Source organism: Heteronotia binoei, chromosome 1 (genome assembly GCF_032191835.1).
Source record: "Heteronotia binoei isolate CCM8104 ecotype False Entrance Well chromosome 1, APGP_CSIRO_Hbin_v1, whole genome shotgun sequence".
In the NCBI taxonomy this organism is placed as follows: Eukaryota; Metazoa; Chordata; class Lepidosauria; order Squamata; family Gekkonidae; genus Heteronotia; species Heteronotia binoei.
Window position 1 is genome coordinate 73451813 of NC_083223.1, and position 27721 is coordinate 73479533.

General features: G+C 42.5%; 2 protein-coding genes across 4 annotated transcripts in view; one reads left to right on the forward strand and one right to left on the reverse strand.

Moving 5' to 3' along the window:
- KCNQ5 (potassium voltage-gated channel subfamily Q member 5) overlaps positions 1-27721 on the forward strand; it is a 514814-nt gene that overhangs the window by 384543 nt on the left and 102550 nt on the right. For all 3 annotated transcript variants that reach the window (XM_060235972.1, XM_060235964.1, XM_060235981.1), the window contains exon 3: positions 7854-7980. In XM_060235972.1, coding sequence (XP_060091955.1) covers positions 7854-7980 — 127 coding nt within the window. The remainder of the gene's footprint in view (positions 1-7853; positions 7981-27721) is intronic.
- Positions 11001-11745, reverse strand: LOC132586355 (mpv17-like protein 2). The gene has a single exon (XM_060258394.1). The coding sequence runs from the start codon at positions 11599-11601 to the stop codon at positions 11026-11028; it is 576 nt and encodes a 191-aa protein (XP_060114377.1). The 5' UTR covers positions 11602-11745; the 3' UTR covers positions 11001-11025.

A 27721-nucleotide genomic window follows, 5' to 3' on the forward strand; every position in this document is an offset into this window, starting at 1 on the left:
GAAGCAAAGTTTTACTTGGAAACCAGAGCATTTTAATTAGGGATTTCTTCATGTTGAGACATTATAGAGGCTGAAGCTAAATAACATAAATGTGTCATTATTTGTCACTTTCACAATGATAACTTCTTTCATTCTTATCATCCAGTGTATTTCTGGGAAGATCATTTAGCAGGGCAGATGCTGCTGAGAGTCATTACTTTAAAAAGATTCCATTACAAATGGTATTCTACATTTTTTAACAGTTTATAAGTAGAAATCTTCCTGATGTAGTTTAATAACTGCTGAACTGGTGCCACTTTTTAAAAAGGAAAATCTTAACCTGTTAGGGGGTTGAAACAACATCCCTATGAGGAAAGGCTGGAAGAGTCCAGGATTTTTCAATTTAGAATAGAGACAACTAAGAGAGGACATGATAGATAAAACTATGCATGAGGTGTAGAGAGTTAACAGAGAAATTTTCTTCCTCTCCCAAAATATTACAACTCAAGGGCATCCAATGAAACTGATGGGCAATAGGTACAGGGTGGACAAAAGGAAATACTACTTTAGAGAGCGATTAAAATGTGCAGTTCATTGCCAGAGGATATGGTGATGGCCGCAGAAATAAACAGCTTTAAAAGGGGATTAGATAGATTTATACAGAATAAATCTATCAAGAAGGCAAAAGAAGAAGGGGGTGGCAAAAGATGAGATGGCTGGACAGCATAACTGATGTAACTAACACAAATTTGAGCAGACTTCGGAGGATGGTGGAAGACAGGAGGGCCTGCCATGACTTGGTCCATGGGGTCTCAAAGAGTCGGACTTGACTGCGCAACTGAACAACAACAAATCTATCAATGGCTACTAACCATGGTGAGTGAGGGGAACCTCCACATTCAGAGGCACTAGGCCTCTGAATCCCAGAGCAGGAGTACAATTGCCAGTCCCCAGTTGGGGGAAGGGGTTCCCCTAGTTTGGAGGCCCTTACCCCGCTTCAGGGTTATCAGAAAGTGGCGTGGGGGTTGAATGTGTGCTGGGCTCTCCATTATAACCTTTGGAGACTGGTCCTCATAAGGTATAATGGAGAATTGATCCATGGGTCTCTAGGAGTTGGGGGGGCTGTTTTTTGAGATAAAGACATCATATTTTCAGCATAGCTACTGGTGCCTTTCCTCAAAACACCCCCAAGTTTCAAAAAGATTGGACCAGGGGGTCTAATTCTTTGAGCCGCAAAAGAAGGTGCCCCATCCTCCGTTGTTTTTAACTAAGGAAAGGCATTTAAAAGGAATGTGGTCCCTTTAAATGCGGTGACCAGCACTCCCTCAGAGTTAAATTGTGCTTGTCACAACCTTGCTCCTAGCTCCACCCCTAAAGTCCCCAGATATTTCCTGAGTCGGACCTGGCAACCCTAGTCAGGAGGCAACATCAGGGAAAGGCTTCAGACTCTATTCCATTGTTGGCCATTCAGAGGAACTGGTTGGCCACTGTATGAGACAGGATGCTGGACTAGATGGACCACTAGTCTGATCCAGCAGGGCTCTCCTAAAATTCTTACGTTCTTATTGTGTTCACTGTTTTAGAATTCACTTTGGTTTCTTAAAGGGAAAACAGTTCTCCAGAGTATTTTATGAATGTGAGTTTTCCTTCATATATCATGAATGCAGTATCTGCCACCTAAAATGTTGGGTAAGCAATGGAAAACTACCTCTACTTCTTGCCTAGAAGGCCCTTTGTTGGGGTTGCCATCATTTACAACTTGGTTGCAGTTACTTAACAAAAGTAGAATGATGGATACCTGTTGGTTTTTTAAAAGTAGTTTAATAAGTTACATAAACACCACCATTAACATGTCAAATACTGTCAGGTAGCTTTTGACTTATGGTGACCCTATAAAATAATAACTGCAATCCTACTGTTTAACAGCCTTGTTCAGGTCTTGCAAACTGAGGGCTGTGGCTTTCTATACAGAACTGGTCCATCTCATGTTGGGTCTATGACCGTTTTGGCACACAGCTCACCTCATAGTCACAATCCTGTTCCCTCTGCAGCGTCTGGTCGGATTTCCCACCATCTGCACCGAAGTTACAGGAAGTGCCACAGCTTTTGCGTAGCAAACGTAAACCGCTAAAACCCAGTTTACGTTTGCTACGCAAAAGCCGCGGCACTTCCTGTAACCCCGGCGCAGATGGTGGGAAATCCGGCAGACGCTGCGGAGGGAACAGGATTGTGACTGCGAGGTGAGCTGTGTGCGAAAACGGTCTATGTCTTTTTCTGCTGCCTTCAACTTTTCCTACATTTTGTGAGGAAAAACCCTCTTACAGACAATCGTAATCACCAACTTGGTTGCCAAAGTACCTGGAGAAGTAACTCACACACATCTGGCCAGAGAGTGTGAGCGAACCTATCCAGGGGCAAAAGGGACTTATGAAGTACAAACAGCAATAACGCTACAAAGGCGCTCAAGACCGGTACAAGAGTGCCCACCAGGAGAACGGATGGCTTCCCGTTCTGTATGATGTCCATCCCAGCCATGGAACGGAGGAATCTGCACTGCCAGGAGCTATCCAGGTGAACGGTTTTGAAGCACTGACTATGGAATCCACCGTGGAGGGCTAACACCACACACAGCCATCTTCCTATCAGGCCTAACTCCATTCCAGCGAAGCGGACAGCTCACGTACTCACCAGATGTCACCTGTGCCTGCAAGCAATCTACCCACCCCAGGAGTGGCTAATCGTCCAACCGCCACTGCCTTTGTCTAATGGAACTCAAGACAAAGACTGGTGCCAAGGAGAAGACAGAAGAAGAGAAAGACCATCTTCAGCCTGAGCCAAGTTCCTTTGTGTAAACCGGGTGTTACCTAGGCAATGATTTGACTCTCTATTGTCACCCTTTTAGATAAGTTTAATAATCTTAAGTATCTCCCCACCCAGTAATCTCTCCTATTCTTCTCCCCAACTGTCATTTTGGACCCTGGTCCCTTTCAACTTGAAAGTTCACTCAGGTATCCAGGATCCAAGCAAGTCTATTGGTCAGGAATGGGCGCCCAATTATGTGCCACCAATGAACTTCCTATTGGTTGCCATAGTAGTCCAGCCCTTATGGTCACTGCGGAACCTCCCCTTTTTGGGAGGTCATGCATCAGCTGACCACCTTCCTCCTCCCTCGTACCTCCCATCCCCTAAGGGCTCAAGAGAGTCCTTATAATCTGTGGACTAGCTACCCACAGGTGTGCATCTATCAGTATCCCAATTCCGCTGCATAGATCCATCCCCGATTCCTGATCAGTTTCGGGTCCCTTCTCCCACTTCCTCGCTTGTTGCCATTGGAGCCTTCCTTGAAGACTATGATAGGTAAATATCACCCTGTTCATCTACCCAGTGTTCCCCTATCTCTCTATCTATTTTTCCTAGGACGGTGTGTATGATTTCATGAGTATTTTATCTTGTATGAAAGCCTATATTTTCCTTAATAAATTTTAATTGTTTAACTTAATTAGAGTCCCTAATATTTTTAAGCATTACTTTCTGGACGTGGAATCCTGTATACACAGGTAAAAAGATCCTGACTAAGCCAGGTGCCTACCTGACAATTCCCCAACCTCGTTTTGGGGGCATTTTGAATTACGGTTATTGTCTTGTCCAGTCAGTCTTGTCTTCTCATAATGTGACCAAAATATGAAAGCCTCAGTTTAGAAAATATTTCAGCAATTTCAGTTTCTTCATTGTCAATCTCTTAAAGTTGTGTAATTCCCCAATAGTTATTACTTTTGTCTTGTTGATATTCAGCTGTAATCCTGCTTTCACACTTTCTTCTTTAAGTTGTTTTGGAGATCATTAGGTCATAAGGTCACTATAAGTTGGAAGCAACTGGTGGTACATAACATGCACAAAGAGTAAAAGCTGCTATGGGTCTCGAGATCTTAGGCCCCCAGGGAACTTCTGCAGGAGTCTGCTATGACAGTGAAAACTACAGATGACAAAATTACTTTTCTGTGTCACTCATAAAGGAACAGTAGCCCATACTGTAAATCTAGCAGCTCCCTGCACCCTCGATATCCTGGCCCACCATGCCTCACACTCCAGTCTTCTGCTTCCTGTCAACAGATCTCACTCCAGCCTCCTCCTTGCATGAACTTATATCTGACTCCTACTTTTTCCTTAGCTTCGCCTTTTCCCACTCCATCTCTCTACCACCCCTGTTTTTGTTGCCTACTTTATTAACTTCCTTCAGTTAACCCAAGTGCCTTTGAACTCCTGTCTCTCTTCCTTCCCAGTCTTCAAAGCTATGATATTTTTTTCAGAGCCTGTTCTTGCCTAGGTACATCTCCTGTGCAAACACTGACCGATTTCGCACTCACCTTATGCCACTTTTAGGTTCATCTTCTCAGTGCAACTTCTTTCCAATTTCCCACTATCTGCCCTGGAGCTGCAACAAGGATCGGCGTTTTCGCGCAGCAAACAGAAACTGGTTTTTAGCGGTTTCTGTTTGGTGCGCGAAAACACCGATCCTTGCTGCAGCCCCGGGGCAGATAGTGGGAAATCAGAAGAAAGCCACACTGAGAAGACAAATGTGAGAGCGGCGTAAGGTGAGTGCGAAATCAGTCAAAGTTTTCTAAGTAGTTTGGAAGTTCACATCAACATACCCAACCAATATAACTTTCCAGGCACTGCCATAAAATACAGCACAAATTAGTTTTGTTTATTTAAAACAGTTATCAGCTGTTTTTCTCCCTTGCAGAACTCAAGGCAGTTTACAATATAAATAAAACACAATAAATAACAACTATTATAAAACCCACAGCAGTCACAGTTTGAAAATCCAATGAGGACTGCTAATAATAAAACCTAAATAAATAAAATGCAGCCCTAAATAAAACTATCTCTTACTGCCTCCTGAAGATCAACAATATGGGGGCCAGGTGCACCTCCCTGGGGAGGCTGTTCCACAATTGAGGCTGCCATGGAAGAAGGCCCTCTCATGTGTAATCACAAAATGAGCAGCTTTAATTGGTGGGACAGTCTTCAGGGCATCTCCCTGCAATTTTAATTCCCAGGCAGGAACATATGAGAGAAAATGATTCTTCAGATACCCTGGTCCCTAGCCATATGGGTCTAAATGTCAAAACCAACATCATGAAGTGGGCTCAGGATTGGATCAGTAGCCAGTGTAATTACTACAGTATTGGGGAGATATGCAAGTCAGTCAGTTTCTTATTACAGTCATAAACAATTAGAGTAAAACATACATAAACAGATCGGCTACAAGAACCTGCATGCACACATGCATGCACACACCTCTTCCATTAAAATATATTTATTAAAAAGCTAATACATATAACTAAATCACTTGCACTCTGGCAGCTGCACAGAATCTGACAACTTTATCCAAGGTTTCAAAATCAAAGTCTGCCAGAAGAAAGGAGGTATACGATTCCTCTGAACTTCCCAGGATTTTTTGGAGGATAGGTGCAATAAATAAATATCTAAGGCCATTGTAGAAGGGACTGTCGGTGCGGGTGTGTGCAGAGTGAGCGGTGAGCAGCACATGTCCAGCATTAGGGACACATGCTCTTAATAGCTATCCTCGACTAGCAGTCTGTCTTCTGCACTGACTTGTAATACAATAGATTGTACTGTACTTGAAGCTGAGGAGATGGTATATATGTTATAATACTGTTAAGTCAGTAGACCATTGTTGTACTCTAAACAACAAATAGGCAATTTTAGCATGCTGGTGAAAGGTAGATTAATAAACCATAGGTGCTGTGTAAAATTAATTATTAAAGAAGTAGGGTGTCTTATAAAGTAAAAACATGAGTTATTTATTAGCAAAAAAAATCAATGGTGGGTCACACCACCTTCTTTGCAAATATTCCTGTGTTTAAAAATTATTTTTAACATTTTCTTACAAATTGTATACCTTCCTATAAAGATAACAGATTAGTCAACTGACATACCACAGTGTTATCCTAGACAGGAAAATGTTTTTACCTGCCAAATAAAATATAAATCTTTCTTTGACAAACTGCTTCATGAGATTTTTATAAGTACTTTAGCCTTAGGTCATGAGTTCTTAATCATTTCAAAATAATACAGTGTAATGCAGTACCCTGAAAGTTTATTTTCTGTGATGTTGTGACACCACACCTGTTTTTAGTATACCCATTTTTGTCTTGGTCATTATTTTGAATTCTCTTATTTGAATGTCTATTGAGAAACCTCAGGGAAAGAAACAATATTTAAACATACACATAAAATACTTTACAGCAGGGGTGGGGAACCTCTCAGGGGTCACTCGGTGTGGCCCTCGGGGATTGCTGGGCCGAACCAAGCCATGTGGCAGCCTCCTTGGAACCTAGCTGGTCAGTGAAGATCATGGGGCCAAGCCATGCTGTGCAGCAGCCTTCCCAGGGCCAGGCAGGGATCACAGGGTCCAGATGTACTGTGCGGCAGCCTCCCTGGGGCCTGGCTGGCCAGCCAGAATTGCTGCAGGGCCTGGAAAAATTACTGTCACAGTTCAGTTTGCACTTGATTATCCCAGATGGTGTGGCCTAATATGCTGATGGGTGTGTGACCTAATATGCTAATATTAGGGGATGTGGTCTAATATGCTACTGAGTTCCTGCTGGTCTTTTTCTACAAAAAAACCCCTGAACCTATGCATTTGCCTAGGGCGGCAGGCCGGGGGGGCGGGGTGTGTGCCAGATTAGGCTCTCGCCATGACTTCAAATGAAAAAGCAATTATTAGCATTAATCTTGCTGGCCTGAATCACTCTTCCTCAGCAGAGCACTGTTTTTTAAGTTGATAATGTTTTATGGACCACGAATGGTATTATAAATATCCATATGGCCCTTGGCAGAAAAAAGGTTCCCCACCCCTGCTTTACAGTCTTTCTGACAGATAAAGTTTAGAGAAGTCTCCAGAGGACAGTTTAAAACAGACACTGGAACCAATGACAATTTTTAAATGATTCAAAGGCTATGTAATGTTGTTCCCGGGGGGGGGGGGTCTATATTAATGTTTAAATAATGCAATTAATTGTTTTTTATTTCTGATGCAGAAAATCCAAGTTGTGTTTTTTATGTGATAAAAATAGAATAAACACAATTATTATCAATTTGTCAACTTCAAATGGCGAACCCCAAATCTGATGCTTGGAATTTACTCCCTCATTCTCTCTAATTATATAGTCAAAACAACACCAATTAATTTGTTCAACTGATCTCTCAGGTCAAACAGATTTTTAAGTTTTTTGAAAACATCACAAAAACCTGAAAAATCTATTTGATTAACAACCAGAGGACAAAAAAGATGTGAACATACTATACATTATGATGGCTTAGAATCATACAATAATTAATGCTCAGAAAGAACCTGTTTTGGAGTACATGTTGTCTGAATTCAGGTTATAGACTATAAATGTAAAAGGATAATTTCCTTTTACTTTGGAACTAATTTATACGTGATAGAGGATTTCCTAGAATACACCATTTTAGGTTACAGATGGGATCACATTTACCAATATTTTCCCACATAAAGTAGTACTTGTACTGCCATAAGAGGCTGTTGATTAAAAATTAAAGCATGTGAGGGAGTAAGGTTCAAGTCTACCCATTTCTCTGATGTGCTTATTTTCTACATGAAGGCTTTTTTAAAAAAAATGACACTTGCAATCTTGTATACTACATAAATATTATGTGGAGATGTAAGTTTTTAAGGTCTGTTTGTATTTCATTTCTTTCTTTTTTTTAAGTATGCAATTTGCATTCCAGATGCTTGAGATTAATTACTCAGTACTGACAAGCATTTGCTTCTGTTTTTTACGCTGTTCACTTCACCAGCTGTGTTTCTTATTTGTCCCTTTTAGGAGTCTGTCATGATTGTTGTCTTTGGTTTAGAATTTATTATACGCATCTGGTCTGCTGGCTGCTGTTGTCGATACCGTGGATGGCAAGGAAGGCTGCGATTTGCAAGGAAACCATTCTGTGTAATTGGTAAGTATTCAGCTGAGGCTAACTTCATTATAAAAGACAACAATATCATCTGTCTCATGCTTGGGTGAAAACCAGAAGAGTCGAATTCTATTTGTCATCACTTTTATTTGTATCAAAGATTAACTGTAATGGCTATGATCTTGATAGGTGCATGGATTTTCCATAATCTTTCTTGAAAGGACAAGATTTATACTTGTCTAGAATATACTATTTACATCTGATTTAATGACTACAGAAAATGACTGGCGGCAGAGAAGGTCTTTTCCTTTTTAAAGATGAGGATGGGAAACCTGTGTGCTTATAGTCCCTAAATTCACCTTAATCTCTAATTGTTGCTTTTGTTGTTTTCACAAGGATGATTGAAGGTGTTTATGTGCCAAGATCCCTTGGTGCATTTTACTTTACCCAGCTTTAGTCTTCCGCATGCACGCTTTCCCTCTCTAGCTCACCCACATCTAGACATAAAAGGATTGCTTAGGCTCATTAGCCCTTAGGTTAAAATAACGGTGAGAAAGAATCCTTGCTCATCCTTGAGGAGAGGAGGAAGTCCAGCTAGCACAGTAGAAAAGAGATTCAATTGAAGCCTATGAGTGCAGATTTAGGGAGGAATTTCCAGGTAACTGGATATTTTTGTGAGCTGTCAGGTTGTAATGGAGAGAGAGAGATGCTTCTATGTGATTGAATAATGGAAGAGGAGTATAGACTAGAACATGGCAGGGGATATATCCAGTATAACAAAAGTCAATCCATTATTTTGATATTGATCTTGTCTCATAATTATTAATAAAAAAGATAAATTCAAACCATCATGTTTAAGTTTCAGAACCAAACTTTACAAGACTTTAGAGATCCATTATCAGATCTCACATTGGATTGCGATTCCAGGACCAGCAGGGTGAGGGACAGTGCTCAGTCTTAAATATATATTCTTTAATGGTTTGCAAAAGCCTGTTAGCCCTTTACCACAATTCATTTATGGGCCATACATTTGGGATAGAAGGCTGCTTCCAGCCCACATACCATGACACATTAAATGCAATCCTATTGCCCTTGTAGAAAACCCTCTTGGATAATTAAGTTTTGTATAGTTTGAAGAAAGCCAGGGGAGTGGTTGCCTTCCAGACCTCATCAGGCAGACCATTCAATAAAGTGGGGGCCACAACAGAGAAGACACATGTGCAAGCAGTTGTTGATTTTATCCATTTGCAGATTGGCACCTGCAGAAGGCCCTGCTCAAATGAGCAAAGCTGACATTGTGGAGCATAGCAGGAGAGCCAGTCTTGCAGATATGGGGGTCCAAGGCCAGTTTATTGCTTAAAAGAAATATTTATCTTGCCTGTTTTTGATGGATGACTTATTAAATTGCATTGGAATAATGAAAACTGTAAAATTCCTTTATTGACTGTTTTACATATGCACTGTTTAATTGCTGTTTTACTTAATGCACTGTTTAAAAAGTTGATGGTTAATGTCTTTTTAATTGTTTGCTTTCTGGAGGGCCCAAATTCAGCAGAAAGCCTTGTCGATATTTTAAATAAATAATATAATAATAATAATATTCTGTACAGCATGCGTAAGTTCTCCACATTTCTTTAAAACTCCAGACAAAGAGGGGAGTATGTCCTATGTGAGTACTACTAAAATGGCTGAGGGCTGAACTGGAGAACATCACAAGCAACCACAGAATTCTCACCAACTCAGAGCAGTTGATAACAAATTAAAAATGCACAGACATAATGGCCTGAAGTATATTGGTGCTGAGGCAGAGGCTTCATTCAGATGTCATAAGCAAACCATCTTTTGTTTATGAGCAAATTAAACCCCTTGAAGTCCTTCAGCTCACATTCCCCTCCCCTTTTTACTTGTATCCCAAGTAAAATGGAAACCTTCCAGGAGGGCTTTTTTTGGTAGAAAAAGCCCAGCATGAACTTATTTGCATATTAGGCCACACCCTCGGATGTCGCCATTGTTTTGCACAGGGTTTTTTTGTAGAAAAAGCCCAGCAAGAACTCATTTGCAAATTAGGCCATACAGCCTGACACCAAGCCAGCCAGAACTGTGTTCCTGTGCGTTCCTGCTCAAAAAAAGCCCTGCCTTCCAGATTTAGAACTAATAGCAATTTGTTGTGACATCCAAATCAAGAACTTATTCAATCTGCAGTTTTTCTTGCCTACAAGTGTGGGTTTAAAATCAAGATGAAACTACCATTTGGATTGTGGTTTATATATGCAATTTCTTAAAATGCTCAATTCAGAACTCATAAGAAATTATGGTTAGTTCTAAATCAAAAGTCTTCAGTCTGCATATGAGAGGAAAGGGGGACAGTATGCAATTCCAAGATTTCTTCTCATTTGCTCCTGATATATGCAAGGACACTCTTCCCAGGTTAGCCAGCCCATCAGTTAAGATCTACCTCATGAAAAGAGGTGAGGCAGATGGCAACCAGAGATCAGGCTTTTTCAGTAGTGGCTCCTCACTTATGGAGTTCCCTTCACCTTGAGGCTCACCTGACACATACATTGTTTTCTTTAAGGTGCCAGGCCAAAATGTATCAGTTCACCCAAGGCTTTTAATTAAGGGGATGATATTTTAATACTATGTTAGCCTGGAAACTGAGACCATGGTCTATGTTTTTATGCCAGGCTGGTCTTTTATTACTAGATGTTAATATCTTTTAATTTTTATTATATTTATTATGTAAACCATCTCGGGCGCCTGGAGAGGTGGCATAAATGTTTTCGTAATTAATTAATTAATTATATCTAAATGGAAACAGAAAACTCCAAATGGCACACAAAACAGTAGAAATTGAATAATAACAAATAATTTACAGTTTGCTATCTTTTTGCACTCTGGTACCTCACCTTGCCTAATAGTACAGCATCCCTCAGAGCTGTGTGTACTTCAGATCCAGTGTTTATTAATCAGAAGTGAGAAGCCCAAACAGAATGGAAAAAAACAGAATTCCAAGGATATGTTGTCTATTCCATATACATTTGTATCAGTTCTAATTATTTTGATGAAATAGATCCATCCTTCACTTCTTTATTCTCCTTCATTTCTGTGTTTGAGGTATGAAAGGTAGACATTCCATCCCAGTGTTACTACATTCACAAATAACACTCGATATGCGGAAGGGAGAAAAAAGAAGTTGATCATCTGAGCTGCTGGCCACAAAGAGAGTTCTGCCAAATAATATTCCCAGAATTTCCGTCTAAATTCATTCCAGCTCTCTGTCACACTTTGACCTTGAAACAGTCCCATTTCCATGAAATACCAGCATGCAAAGAATGGAGCAAAGGTCTGGTCAATTACTACCTTTATAATCACAACTTTAATCTTTTTAGTTTTTTTCCCTGGAGTTATTTTATCTATCCAGAAATACCAATAATGTAGCAGTGGGCCCACAGTGCATCCTGTAATAAACATGTGAGTTGTGCGGGCAGTATCCCAGTTTTTTGTGGGCTTTTGCCTTCTCTCCATAGATTGCCGAATGATATCTGCAGTTCCAAGTAAAAAACCAGCGCTCAGTGTATTGGTGATGATAAGATAGCGACCTCCAAAGAAAGGTTTGTAAAAGCGTGCTAGTGCAGCAATAAGATGTGTAGCACGGCCAAGCATCTTCCTCTTTTCTTCTCTCAAATAAATGCACACAGGTCAAGTAACCAAGGCGAGAGCATTTTCTTGACCTTTCACTTTCTTATTTTCCCATTCTGAGAACTCTCTTTTTCAGGAACTGTTATATTTCTACAGGGTTTATTTAAGTGCAAGTGACTCACTGTGGAGATTAGAAGAAAAAAATCAACTTATGTCATGGCCATCACAGGATTCTAGTACAGAATGTTGCTTTTATGCTTTATTATGATGTCACTGCTGATCTTCAGCATCTTGCTGATTATTGTAATAGACAAATAAATAGTATCTGCTCAATGAGCAAGTGAATGCAAACACCTGTAGCAGTAACCATGCTATTCACATAAAATTACAAAAATAGGTACACATATGGTAATGATGAAATATGAAAATAATCTATTTTAGGTTTTTAAAGCTTTCTAATAATAGTAATGTTACAGTAGGGTTGAAAGTGGATGCTATTAGATATGTGGAATCTATAGTTTGAAATCCACTGCATATTTTCTAGTAATTCTAGTACATCAGAGATTGGAGTAATTTTTTTTTAATAAATATTTTTATGTTTTATTGACTTTTGTACAATTGACCATTACAACATATGAATGTTGGAATTACAAATAACCCTTCCCCCCGCCCAACCCTCCCCATCTTCTCTTAGTCTTTCCCCCTCAGCCAAGGGCACAAAGTCTTGATCTTCCACTGAATGTCCTTCCTTGTTTCTCCTGAGATCCATTCTAAATAAGGGTTCCATCTGGTCTCGATTTCCTTGACTTTATCTTCCCACGTGGAATCCTTGTTGATTGTTGCCACGATGTCAGACTGTATGTAATCAAACAAATAGCTGTGCCAGATTTCTATTGACCATTTACTTTTATCTTTCCACCCCAAAGCGATGACCGCCTTCCCCGCTAGTATCATTGCCTTGGCAAGGTTTTGAGTGGGTCTACTTAGTGCCGGACTTTCTATTGTGCTTAACAACATCATATTAAAGCCAATGGTTAATGGTACATTGCAGACTTTTCTAATAAATTGAATAATTTCCCCCCAGAAGGGTTTAATCTCTTCACACTCCCACCACATATGTGCAAACCAACCCTTAAATTGTTTGCAATGCCAGCACTTGGAACTCATTCCTGGGAATATATTGGCTATTTGTGCGGGTGTTTTGTACCATTTTGTGAAAAATTTATATTCCAGTTCTTTAAATTTGATTACTTTAATCTTTTCTAGTCCTTCCAAGATTTTCCCAGCCAACCTCTCTGTTAACTGACCTTCATGACTCCAAATCTTTTGTAAATGTACTATTATTTTATCTTTATTTGAAATCATTTTTCTGTATAGTAACCCCACTAGACCCTTCCTTTGTTTGGCCATTACTTTATATATCTCTTCCATTGGAGCGTCTAACCAAAGCTCTCCCTTTTCACTGATCTTCTTAACTATCTTATGTAAGCCTGCTATGTTTAACCAGTATTGATTACCTAAATCTTCTGTAATTTCCTGTAAAGGTTTTAGTTTACCACCCCTAAACATATCGTCCACTCTAAAATAGCCTTTGTTTTTAAGCCTTTCCCACCATTTTATAGCATACGCCTCCTTAACAATAGCTTCTAGGGGGCTCCACCTTGAAACCTTTCCTAGCCACTGTGGGTACCATTTCATCCAGGTTTCTAATGCTGCTCTTCTGGGCCCTATGGCTAATTTTAGATCTTTTGTCGACACTGTGGAAAAAATACCAAATCTTCCAATACCACTGTTAACTGCATTCTCGAAATTAATCCACTTCTGTACCTTATCCTCACTCAGATCTAGTAACGCTCTTAGATTGGAGTAATTCTGATCCAGGTTTTAATGACAGTCTTATTCTCCACAAGTTTAACTTTGTCAGTGTGAAATATTGATCTTTCAATATGAAAGACTGGTGCTACCCAACATAGTTGTTCACACTAAACTTGTTTAAAAACAAGATTTCTTGAACAATTCTATATTTGCCTGGGACTGTGGTATTTTAACATGGTGCAAGTGTCACCTATCCTATTCTCACTTCTTCTAAGTAATATTTGCACAGGGCTTCCCAACCTTTGTCAGTCTCTTGGCACCACTGGCATTTTAAGAGCCAGTGGTGGGTCCCATCCCAAAATGGCTGCTACAGGAGGCAAAGCCAAACTCAAAATGGCCTCCACAGGAGGCCGAGCCAAACACAATACCTTCCTCCTCACTTTGCAAAAGAATTGCAGAAGGAGAAAAAAAAAAACTAAGGGAATCCCAAAGGAAGGAAGGGAGAAAGAGAAGGAGGGATACAAATAAAGAAAGCCAGAAGAATAAATGGAATAATTAACCTGGGTGCTTAGTATAGAGTTGCCAAGTCCAATTCAAGAAATATCTGGTGACTTTGGGGGTGGAGCCAGGAGACATTGGGGCAGAGCCAAGAACAAGGGTGTGACAAGCATAATTGAACTCCTAGGGAGTTCTGGCCATCACATTTAAAGTACACCTTTTAAAATGTCTTCTAGGGGCACCTTCTGTTGGGGCTCATAGAATTGGACCCCCTGGTCCAATCATTTTGAAACTTGGGGTACTTTGGGGAGAGGCACTAGGATGCTATACTGAAAATTTGGTGCCTCTGCCTCAAAAAACAGCTCCCCCAGAGCCCCCGAAACCTCCAGATCAATTCCCCATTATACCCTATGAGAATCGATCTCCACATAGGGAATAATGAAGTGCTCAGCAGACTTTTCCCTCCCCCCCCACCTCCGTGTTTCTGGCGACTCTGAAGCGAGGGATTGGCCTCTCTACTCACGAGTTGCTGCCAACTTCTTCAAAGTAACACAAACACACCATCCCAAGAGGAAGCCTTTCAATCAGAGACTGAAGCCTCCAGAGGTGGAAAGGCACATGGTCCTCTGGGGGCGGGGCTTCCCCCTGCCAGCCAGCTGACTGGGGGTGGGAAGGAGCCTGGGAAAGCAGAAGAACCCCCGCTGTGACCTGGGGATTGGCAAGCCTAGCTTAGTAGTTGTCATGGGCTGGGGCCGGGTCAGGCAAAGTCCAGGGGCAGTCCAAGGTCTGTAGCCGGTGAGCAAAGAGGGCCCAAGGCGCCAAAACCAAATCACAGTCCAGGTATCGCAGGTCAGAGGTTCAGAAGCCGAAGTCAGGGGGTCCAGAAGTCAAAGCCAAAGTCAGGGGGTCCAGAAGCCAAAGCCAAAAGACGAATTGGATGCTAGGACGTCAGGTAAGTAACTAGTTGCTTCCACAAAGCCTCTTCCCAAAGCCCACAGCTATATAGCCTCTGCTGTCTGTTGCCCATTTGGGCTAATTGCTGGCTCAGAGAGGCAGCCAGGATCCTGCTGAGACTCAAGCATCCTCACTCCTAGGAGGGCCAGAATCCTTTCAAAACTCAGGGCTCAGGGAGCGTCTTGCTCGTGAGCGTGCCGCCCTCCTCCGATCCCTGAGGTCCTGACGAAGGCGGTCACGCACACGAGCCACCCGAGAGTGCGAGGCAGGGGGGCTTGGATCTTCTCCAGCAGGAGGCAGGGGCACTGGTGCAGGTGGCAGGGGCACAGTTTCTTCTGCAGGCTCAGCTTCTTCTGCAGGGTCCCCAGTACCCATGACAGTAGTCCCTTTAGTAATTCCTCTAGTGGCTTTTGCTACTATTGCATCCATGGCAAACATTTTCATTTGAATAAGAACAGCCAAGTCCTGCCTTACAAACTCTCCACATACCCACTTTCTAAACAGCTCAGTGGGTGCCAAGGTTGCAGGTTGTCCACGAGCACCGTGTTATGGAACCCTGATTGAGCTTCACTCATTAGACATAATATCATTACACTGTAGCCATCTTCAGCTGATCTATCCATATATATATAAAATATATGGGGTACAGGAAACAGCAAGCTAGTTCTGCTGCCCATTTACATGCACTTGCTGGAATGAGAGCACAAGACCTCCTTGCATGCAAACATATTCACAGTCTGATGATTGCACACAGGCAGAGGCAGGGACAGTGTGGTTGGTTGAGAGTGGTAGGTGAGACCATCACCTTTGCTCCTCCTACCCCTGTATGTGTATTGTTTGTCCCCACAATTTGCTTTCAGAGGAAAGCATGTGAGTTCCTCTCTTAAGTTGGGTTGCCATGTCCAACTCAGAAAATTCCTGGGGACTTTGGGGGTAGGGCCAGGAGTCTTTCCCATTCCCTAAAACAAATAAATAAAAATATTTATTTGTTCCCCTGAATACAGTCTTGATTTCTTCACAAGTTTACACTTTTGTGATCTCATGGGGACAATTGCTTTACTCATGGAAGTTGCTGAATGTAACAACCTGTGTATTTCCACTAACTTCTTCAAACTAAAAGCAAAACAAGAGTATAGGAGAGAGAGGTCTATTTTAGGGGATAGAGTTTTCTTCCATCCCATAATCAAGTTCCAGTTAACTCTTCACTATCCATACAACTTCTGAAACGAATGTAGGGACTGTGCTGTCACTCAGTATCAAGAGCCACATGGCTCTCCTGTTTACCCCTCCCCATGTAGCTTTGGGTCCTGCTGAGATTTAAAGGCACGCACACATTCCAAAACACAAAGAGCCTGCAGACTTGTTCTAAACCTGCTGAGATCTAAAGGGATATCTTGGCTTTGGGTTGGGGTTTCACCCTGCAGGCTTGACTGGATGGCAGCAGGGTGGAGTCTGAAAAACTGGGGGAATCCCCTGCCGGGACCTGGGGGCTGGCAAGCCTATCTCAAGCATACATCAGGGGGTGAGGTTATTCATAACTGTAAGTCTTCAACATTTCAGACAGAAACTCTGTTTAATAGGCCTTTTTAAATCAACATATTGTTTAAAGTATTTTCTTGCATACACACAGCTTACATTTTGTCATGCAGTGAAGATCCTTGTGTTGTGATTATTGCTGCTGAGCATTGTTTTTGTAAATCTACACAGCCAATCAGATCTCCAGTGGCCAGTAAGAAGCCCTGTTTGGCAAAAGCCCTGCATGGCTCTATTGACTTTCTAAAAGCAGTTGACGGTTACCAGGAAAGGTGCCAGTGGGTACCATGGCATCCATGGGCACCATGTTGATGACCTCTGGACTACAGAATTATCCTTTACAGAAGTAACCTCAAAGCTGTTGCATTATACTACTGATCTAATCTCTTGGTAAAAATACTCTTCTGAACACTTTTGTTTTCCATATTCTGTAAATTATAGTTTACCTCAGATGTATATTGGTTCTTATTTAATTTTTCATACCTTCATTAATTGCTTTCCTATCAAGTAAAAAAATAAACACAGTAACTTTTCATTATGAAAAGCTTTGCAAAGCAAACTAACAGACATTTTCAATAAAATGTAACCAGCAGGTGGGTATCTCAACAGAAAATATGAGGTCCTGTATTCTAGGAGATCTTAAATCTGTAAGGAGGAGACACAGAGCAAACACTTGCCTTCACATTTAGTCAGAGATAAAGGAGGTCATGCTATTTTGTAACAACACACAATATCCAGGCCATTTGTGATAGAGGAAATAACAGCATCTTGACAAGCCTGAAAAATGTTTAGAACCCAGGCAAGTACAGAAGAACCATGATTATTTAGATAGGTATAATCTTTTCTACCTAATGCAGAGCCAGCACAGCTTACAACATCATTTTCCTTTTTGTTTTATCCTCACAATAATAACCCTGTGAGGTAGAGTAGGCCAGGCTGAGTGAATGGCTCAGGGTCACTCATACCTTCCATGACAGAACAGGGATTCAAACCTGGGTCTTCTAGGTCATCGTTAGAAACTGTAATTACTATACGCACTGATTAATATGATTTATGTGGCCACATCAATAAAGTAGCAGGGGGCAGAGTGTCACAAGTCCATGGTGGATATGAAATAATTGGCCTCTCCAATATTCCCCTCTACAAAGCCTTCTAAATCCACCACAGCCAGAGAAATTCTCCAGTGATGGGAGGAAACACAGGAAACAAAAGTAAACTGACTTTGAAAGAACCAGCCCCAGTGAAAGCATTTTTACCACAAGGGAAAGCAATTAGAATTCCGATCCAAGGCTCCCCGGCTGATCACAACATGGCACTTGCTTTCAACAACTTGCCAGGAGAAAAACCAGAGAACACGACTTCACTGTGCTGACAAGACCTAGATTCAAAATACAATCTCCTCTTGAACCTCAAGAAAATCATAAAAGACTATAGATTATGCTCTCCATCCAGTAAAAGTGGAGATGAGGAAATAAGCAACCAGTCTGACAGAGACTGTTAAGATGGTGGATATTCTACAGAAATCGGAGTCACAATGACGAATGCATTCAACAACTGCAAAGGTGAGAAAAAAACATAATAGACTTTTAATTCTAGAAAACAGATGGAGGGCTCACAATTTAAAACTACAGGGGCTGGATGAAAACATTGACTCTGCAGGGGTCCTGGCATCTCATATATCAACATGGCTAGGGAAAGCCCTGAAAATGGAGGATGGGGTGGCCCCAGCTATAGTAACAGTCTCTAGGCTGGGTCCCCAAGCAGGATCACATCAAAATTGCCCCAGAGACATCTTGGTAAAATTCTTATAACCTAAAATTAGATACAGAGTTCTCCAAGAAGCCTGCAAGAGAGGACGATTAATATATAAAGGCAAAAAAAATCAAGTTTTGTTGGATCTCTCACCAGAAGCATTGCGAAAACAAAAACCTTGTTTTGTTGCATCCAGACTATTTACAGCCAATGTGTATTTCCATTGGAGTGCAGCACCAGACTACATTTATTGCAACAGGATATTACTATTTACAGATATAACATCAGGGCATGCTTTGCTCGCTGAACTGGACATTAAGCTAACTGAAGAAGAGGGGAAAACTATTAAAAGAACAAGAAAAAACAGAACTTGAAGACTTCTACTTTGACTAAAGCATGACTGAGGATGATGAGATACAAAGGCTGTTTTCTATTATACAGTATGTCACAGAAGTGAGTACACCCCCTCACATTTTGTAAATATTTAAGTATATCTTTTCATGTGACAACACTGAAGAAATGACACTTGGCTACAATGTAAAGTAGTGAGTCTACAGCTTGTATAACAGTGTAAATGTGCTGTCCACTCAAAATTACACAACACACAGCCATTAATGTCTAAACTGCTTTCAACAAAAGTGAGTACACCCCTAAGTGATAATGTCCAAATGCGGCCCGAAGTATCAATATTTTGTGTGGCCACCATTATCTTCCAGCACTGCCTTAATCCTCTTGGGCATAGAGTTCACCAAAGCTTCACAGGTTGCCACTGGAGTCCTCTTCCACTCCTCCATGACGACGTCACGTAGCTGGTGGATGTTAGAGACCGTGAGCACCTCCACCTTCTGTTTCAGGATGCCCCACAGATGCTCAATAGGCTTTAGGTCTGGAGACAAGCTTGGCCAGTTCATCACCTTTACCCTCAGCTTCTTTAGCAAGGCAGCAGTCGTTTTGGAGGTGTGTTTGGGGTCATTATCATGTTGCAATACTGTCCTGCAGCCCAGTCTCCAAAGGGAGGGGATCATGCTTTGCTTCCGTATGTCACAGAACATGTTGGCATTCATGGTTCCCTCAATGAACTGTAGCTCCCCAGTGCTGGCAGCACTCATGCAGTCTCAGACCATGACATTCCCACCACGCTTCATTGTAGGCAAGACACACTTGTCTTTGTACTCCTCACCTGGTTGCTGCCACACACGCTTGACACCATCTGAACCAAATAAGTTTATTTTGGTCTCATCAGACCACAGGACATGGTTCCAGAAATCCATGTCCTTAGTCTGCTTGTCTGCAGCAAACTGCTTGCGAGCTTTCTTGTGCATCATCTTTAGAAGAGGCTTCCTTCTGGGACAACAGCCCTGCAGACAAATTTGATGCAGTGTGCGGCGTATGATCTGAGCACTGACAGGCTGACCCCCCCACCCCTTCAACCTCTGTAGCAATGCTGGCAGCACTTATACATCTATTTCCCAAAGCCAACCTCTGGATATGACACTGAGCATGGGCACTCAACTTCTTTGATCGACCATGGTGAGGCCTGTTCTGAGTGGAACCTATCCTGTTCAATTGCTGTATGGTCTTGGCCACTGTGCTGCAGCTCTGTTTCAGGGTCTTGGCAATCTTCTTTTAGCCTAGGCCATCTTTATGAAGAGCAACAATTAGTTTTTTCAGATCCTCAGAGAGTTCATTGCCATGAGGTGCCATGTGGAACTTCCAGTGACCAGTATGAGGGAGTGAGAACGATAACCTGCTCCCCCTTCACACCTGATACCTTGTACCACTAACAAGTCACATGACATCAAGGAGGGAAAATGGCTACTTGGGCCCCAATTGGACATTATCACTTAGGGGTGAACTTGATAAACGTTTATTGTACGGATCTGGATACACAGACACTGCTTTGTTGTCAAGGAGTGTCGAATATGATACACAATGGCACAGCCTTAGTTTATATACCCTTGCAATAATCGTTAAAAGCGCGTCTGGTTGCAGGGCGCGAAGACAGTTCAAATTTAGTGGTCACAGGTCACACACACACATTTACTACAAAGCTCTCAGCTACACATCCAATGGAGTGAGCAGCGACCGTGGTGTACCAAGATAACTCCCATCTCCTAGGAGGCCAAGCGGGTTACATTCTGTTGCTGCAATAGACTAAGCACAACTATTCACAGATTCCATTCCCTACATCTAAGGATCTCAGACAAAAACCAGAAAGAGAGATCGTGAGAAAAGGGGACTTGACATACCGTATTTTTCGCTCCATAAGACGCACTTTCCCCCCCAAAAAAGGTGGGGGGAAAAGTGTGTGCGTCTTATGGAGCGAATACAGCAAAAAAAGGGGCGGCGTTGGAAGTTGAGGCGAGATCTCCAAAGGAACCGGCGTGGGGAAAGAGGCATGGAAACATGGATCGCTCTTGCCGCAACACACACGCACGCGGGGGAAATGTGCATTCAAGCGGCTCTCTCCCAAGTGGGGGAGAAGGGAATCCGCTGTCCCCATGAGGGTCCAATTCTATGAGCCCCAAAAGATGGTGCCCCTATCCTTAATTATTTCCTATGGAAGAAAGGAATTTAAAAAGGTGTGCTGTCCCTTTAAATGTGATGGCCAGAACTCCCTTGGAGTTCAATTATGCTTGTCACATCCTTGTTCCTGGCTCCACCCCCAATGTCTCCTGGCTCCACACCCAAAGTCTCCTGGCTCTGCCCCCAAAGTCCCCAGATTTTTCTTTAATTTGACTTGGCAACCCTAATAGCAAAGGATCTGTCGGAGGAACAAGCAGAATTTAATTATGTATGTGTATATATGTAAACTATTACCAGGTGTGATCAGGTGAAATATGTGGACTAAAAACATAACTGTGGGAATGCAGCCCATTTTCCTACTCAGCATCAAACTGCAACATGGTAGCATAAGGGTGAGGGGAATTCATCTACCATCTTTCACTCCTAGGAGCTGGTAGTTTAGGATTTCCACTCAGCAGTGTGCAATGACCAACATCACTTGATAATGTCACAAGCTTCTAACACAGGGGTGGGGAACCTCCATCCCGAGGGCCGTATGCAGCCCTCGAGGTCACTTGGTGTGGCCCTCGGGGATTGCTGGGCCGAACCAAGCCATGTGGCAGCCTCCCTGGGGCCTGGCTGGCCAGCGAGGATCATGGGGCCCAGCCATGCTGTGCAGTAGCCTCCCCAGGGCCAGGCAGGGATCACAGGACCCAGATGTACTCTGTGGCAGCCTCCCTGGGTCCTGGCTGGCTGGCCAGAATTGCTGCAGGGCCTGGAAAAGTTACTGTCACAGTTCAGTTTGCACTTGAATATCCCAGATGGTGTGGCCTAATATCCTAATGAGTGTATGACCTAATATGCCAATATTAGGGGATGTGATCTAATATGCTACTGAGTTCCTGCTGGTCTTTTTCTACAAAAAGCCCTGGACCTATGCATTTGCCTAGGGCGGCAGGCCATGTGTGTGTGTGTGCCAGATTAGGCTTTCCCCACATGACTTCAGAAAGAAAAACAATTATTTGCATTAATTTTGCTGGCCTGAATCATTCTCCCTTGGCAGAGCACTGTTTTTTAAGTTGATAATTTTTTATGACCCACGAATGATATTATAAATATCCATGTGGCCCATGGCAGAAAAAAGGTTCCCCACCCCTGTTCTAACACAAGCTTGGAACAAGTACTGAGACCCTGAATGTGGTAAAACTGGTGATAATTTTTATGATGGGAAACAATTAGAATACTCCAGGGGTGGCCAGATGTTTTTTTTTTGCCTACAACTCCCATCAGCCCCAGCCATTGGCCATGCTGGCTGGGGCTGATGGGAGTTGTAGGCAAAAAACATCTAGAGAGCTACAGTTGGCCACTCCTGGAATACTCAATCACAATAATAGCATACAGTAATGAGTGTTGTAGTGTCAGTGTTAAGATATAAATATTCCAAATACTCATGCAAACATTATGGAACATTTATCATTATAGAAGGAAGAAGCAAGAGACCAAAAAATAGAGCAAGAGGGCAAAATAGGGGCATACACTTTTACAGCTATCTATCCAAGGAGGATCCAGACACTAGAGTATATCCAAGGCAGAGGTCCCAAGCTTCTGGGTAGGCTTTAAGTTCAAATGACAGAATAAGACTCATATAACCACAGACATGTTCTGGAGCAGATCACATATGCATTGCCAGTGTTCAGCAGAAATCCAGAAAACAGGAGGTGGCATGTAACATTTATCAGGGATGGGACTGTCTGTCTTACAAGATGGTGTTAATCTTTGGCAGGCAAAGGTTCAACTTGGAGCTTGATTGTACCTTAGTTATCAAACTAGATATTTAAAAGAACACACAAAAATCTTATTTCCTACAATGCTTCCTGCTTTTCTAGTAATGAAAAGTAAGGCATGTACTGAGAGCATTTTCAAATAAGGAAAGAGGTGTACTGGAATCTTGGTGACTTCTATGAGCCAAATGTTATGGTGGGAAATGTCTTTCTAAGGCTTGAATGTTAAGGCAGTCAGAACCTTTGCAATAACATACCCTTTGGTTATTTACTGAAAGGATCTAAGAAATGGCTGAGGGCTCAACAGAGGGCATGTTTCTCTCTACCATTGCTCCCAGTGAGCAAAACGAGATTTTGTGAAATTACAACTAATCTTGTCCCTTCTCTGCTGATGCTCTTTTGTTGGTAGGATGACCCAAAACTTGTTTGCTGAGTCTCATATGACCAGTAGAGAAAAGGTGGTCTTGGCTACAAAAATAAAATGGAGGCTTGATGGTTACAGAGTGTTTGTGTGAAGGAGAGTTACAACCAATTTTCCCGTCTAAGCAGTGGAGTCTTGCGAGCAAAAATTCTATTTTGTGAGCTATTGGCACACTTGTGAGCTAGTGCATAAATTCATTTGCTCTGGGGCCATTTTTCCTGAGCTAAGACAAAAATGTGTGAGCCTGACACTAAAAAACTGTGAGCTAGCTCATACTAACTCAGCTTAGAGGGAACACTGGTTACAACTGATACATATACAGACTTGTATGCGAAAAGCTTAAAAGTTCACATTATTGTCCCTTGTTTATTAAAAATGGCAGCCCCGTGGCGCAAAGTGGTAAAGCAGCAGTACTACAGTACTGTGGTCTGAACTCTCTGCTCATGACCTGAGTTCGATTCCGGTGGAAGCTGGATTCAGGTAGCCAGCCCAAGGTTGACTCAGCCTTCCATCCTTCCGAGGTCGGTAAAATGAGTACCCAGCTTGCTGGGGGGGTGGGGAGTGTAGATGACTGGGGAAGACAATGGCAAACCACCCTGTAAAAAGTCTGCCGTGAAAGCAACATCACCCCAGAGTCGGAAATGACTGGTGCTTGCACAGGGGACCTTTCCTTTTCCCCTTATTAAAAATGATGCATTGTTTGTTCCTGGACAATAAAAGCAAGTTTCCTCACTCAATACCAATACTATTAACATTTGTGTAAATCCCATTATGTGGCTGAAAATCAATGCAGTATTTGGTTGGGATAAGCATATAATAGTCAGTGAATAAGAGATTCAAGTAAAAGAGTCAAAACATATTCTTTATTGGACCAACTTTTTTATTGTAGGAGCATTCAAATATTTGAATCACACAGATTTCCATCTGATAGAGCAGAAGTCTGCTAACTCCTACAGCAGGGGTAGGCTATCCCTATCATATGAGCTAGCAGCATGCCTGGCCATTTTGCTTGTCACTCAGGGTCAGACCACTCAAGCAACCGAGGCTCTGGATAAAACAACAGGCATGTCCAAGAACTGCATTTTCATCAGCTGAGTGCAAAATGAATCCCTGAGATGGTGGCAGCAGTGCTAGGACATAGCTTGCTCCAATAATATTTGGCCAAGTACAACCCTTGCCCCCCCCCTTTTTTTGCTTGTAGCTCACCAGCATCATCACAGATAAATGTTGGGTTTGTGTTGGTACTTGGGCCAAAAAGGTTGCCTTAGAGCTGGGGTCCCCAACCCCTGGTCCATGGACCGGTACTGGTCCACGGCCTGTTAGTAACCGGGCCACGATGCCTGGCTGCCTCCCCCCCCGGCGCTATGCAGCCTCACCGCTCCACCCCACCCCCTCTCAGTGCCTCCTCCACCCTCCATTTCTACAATTTTAAGGCCAGGGAAGGGGCGGTGAAGCGCTGCCTTCCCCGGCTCTTTAAGGGCCAACCCCCCCTGCCGATCAGCTGATCGGCGGGGAAAACCTCTGCAGCAACAGCTGGCAACCTGCCGAAGAAGCGGCACTGCCCTTTCCTCTCCACTTCCTTCCTTGGTGTGGGAAGGAAGTGGGGAGGAGACAAGGGTGGTGCCGCTTCTTCATCAGGTCACCCGCTTCTTCAGCAGGGGGGGGGGAGTTGGCCCTTAAAGAGCCAGGGAAGGCAATGCTTCACTGCCCCTTCTCTGGCCTTAACATTGTAAAAACAAAGAGTGGAGGAGGTGCCACAGGGAGAGATGGGGCAGCGAGGCTGTATGGCTACAAGGGGAGTGGGTTGGCGAGGCTGCACAGCCGGGGGGGGCAGCAAGGTTGCACGGCGGCAGGGGGCGGCGAGGCTGCACAGCTGTTGGGGGGAAGGAGGCTGCACAGCGCCACGGGGGCAGAGCCAGATTTTGTGTCCCCATCCTGCCAGCCCTGGTGCCACAAAGGTTGGGGACCACTGCCTTAGAGCATTGTTGGTTACAAAATAATCATAAGCCTGCTACAAAAGAACCCATGTTGTACAAGAAATAATCACTGTGGTAGGGGGAGAGCTGTTTGCCTGTCTGTGTGCAGAAACAATTTGTGAGCTCAAACAAGTTTTTTCCTATAGCAGACAATATATTTTGAAAACACTTAAGATATTAGCTAACTTATCAAGGGATGTATGTATTTGTGTAAGGGGTAAAAGGATTACTGAAGGAGGAAAGGGAAATGGCTGAGAAGCTGAAAGCATTTTTTGCCTCTGTCTTCACTGTGGAAGACGAGAAGTGTTTGCCCGCTCCAGAACCACTAATTTTGGAAGGGGCGTTGAAAGACCTGAGTCAGATTGAGGTGACAAGAGAGGAGGACCTATAACTGATAGACAAATTAAAAACTAATAAGTCACCAGGTCCAGATGGCATACATCCAAGAGTTCTGAAAGAACTCAAAGTTGAACTTGTGGATCTCCTGACAAAAATATGTAATCTTTCATTGAAATCTGCCTCCGTTTCTGAGGACTGGAAGGTAGCAAATGTCACCTCCATCTTTAAAAAGGGTTCCAGAGGAGATCCGGGAAAGTACAGGCCAGTCAGTCATGGAGTAAAAGGACAGGTCCTCTTGTGGATCAAAAATTGGCTAATTAATAGGAAGCAGAGAGTGCCGCAGGGCTCGGTACTGGGTCCCATGCTCTTTAACTTGTTCATAAATGATTTGGAGTTGGGAGTGAGCAGTGAAGTGGCCAAGTTTGCAGATGACACTAAATTGTTCAGGGTGGTGAGAACCAGAGAGGATTGTGAGGCACTCCAAAGGGATCTGTTGAGGCTGGGTGAGTGGGCGTCAACTTGGCAGATGAGGTTCAGTGTGGCCAAGTGCAAAGTAATGCACATTGGGGCCAAGAATCCCAGCTACAAATACAAGTTGATGGGGTGTGAATTGGCAGAGACTGAACAAGAGAGAGATCTTGGGGTCATGGTAGATAACTCACTGAAAATGTCAAGACAGTGTGCGATTGCAATAAAAAAGGCCAACGCCATGCTGGGAATTATTAGGAAGGGAATTGAAAACAAATCGGCCAGTATCATAATGACCCTGTATAAATCGATGGTGCGGTCTCATTTGGAATACTGGGTGCAATTCTGGTCACCGCACCTCAAAAAGGATATTATAGCATTGGAAAAAGTCCAGAAAAGGGCAACTAGAATGATTAAAGGGTGGAACACTTTCCCTATGAAGAAAGGTTAAAACGCTTGGGGCTATTTAGCTTGGAGAAACGTCAACTGCAGGGTGACATGATAGAGGTTTACAAGATAATGCGTGGGATGGAGAAAGTAGAGAAAGAAGTACTTTTCTCCCTTTCTCACAATTCAAGAACTCGTGGGCATCCGATGAAATTGCTGAGCAGTCAGGTTAAAACGGATAAAAGGAAGTACTTCTTCACCCAAAGGGTGATTAACATGTGGAATTCACTGCCAAAGGAGGTGGTGGCGGCTACAAGCATAGACAGCTTCAAGAGGGGGTTAGATAAAAATATGGAGCAGAGGTCCATCAGTGGCTATTAGCCACAGTGTGTATATCTGTGTGTGTGTGTGTGTGTGTGTGTAATTTTTGGGGGGGCCACTGTGTGACACAGAGTGTTGGACTGGATGGGCCATTGGCCTGATCCAACATGGCTTCTCTTATGTTCTTATGTAATTCTTCACTTCAAAATTAAGATGAATCGGCCAGGCAGATACATATACTGATAAATAAGAATTACATAGTTCACAGAAGGATTTGTATATTATTTTAAGTCTCAGTCTAAATCAAATTCTACACAACCTAAAATTAATATACAAGTCCTTTCTCTTTGGCCTAAAAGTTTACCGTCTATACGGGAAAAATAGCATAACAAAATTGGGACCCTTCTACATATTTAGAGCAGACTGACAAGGGATGCATTTCCCACTTTTCCACTGAGCAGGTAATTCAGATATAACACCAGTTTATCTGAATTCTTGCTAGCTGTTATTATCCTACTGCATAGCATTTGTACAAATCAGTTTTCATCTCCCATTCACTTACTATTTAGTATTATTGTAACATCTAACCAGTTTTGGTTTCTTATATCTTTAAAACACAAAATTGTCTTGCATCTTAAAACAAAACTGATAGAGAGACCAATAAATTTATGTACTCCATTATAATAATTAACAAGATTTTCATTTAGAGAATGTAGTGTATATGCCTGAAAAACCTTTTGGCTGAAGTGATAACATCTGCAGAAATCAAACTGACATTTATTCAGTTTCCTGAAGAAAGCCTGCAAATCTCCCCCCTCCCCCACTGGAAGGTGATGATTAAGTCAGAAAAGATCCAGTTTCTTTAACAGATATAATGCTACATGCAAAAAATAAATAAGTGTTGCCCAGGATATAGGAATCTGTACATTGTGTTGTGTTCAATTAACATAAAATGAAATGATAGTCTGCATCAATATTTTGATGATCGGTGACTTATTTTGCTCTGTGGTGAGAAAAACATTCATGAAAAAGATGTACAAGTGTTTGATATTGTCCAAGGTTGCCTATAAACTGACCTAACAAACATATCATCTGCTAGAACAGAGTCTGAAGAAGTGTGTGCACACATGAAACATTAAACCAGGAATAAAACTGTTGATCTTAAAGGTGCCACTGGACAGGAACTTTGTTCTTCCGCTTCAAACCAACATGGCTACCCACCTGAATTTATATCTGCTAATGATACCCCGTAGCACAGAGTGGTAAAGCTGCAGTACTGCAGTCTGAACTCTGCTCACGACCTGAGTTCGATCCCAGCAGAAGCTGGTTTCAGGTAGCCGGCTCAGGTTGAGGTCGGTAAAATGAGTACCCAGCTTGCTGGGGGGAAAGTGTAG

What these genes read in the sequence shown, in the direction of transcription:
- LOC132586355 (XM_060258394.1), bottom strand. Translation starts at nt 11,601, where the DNA reads ATGCTTGGCCGTGCTACACATCTTATTGCTGCACTAGCACGCTTTTAC.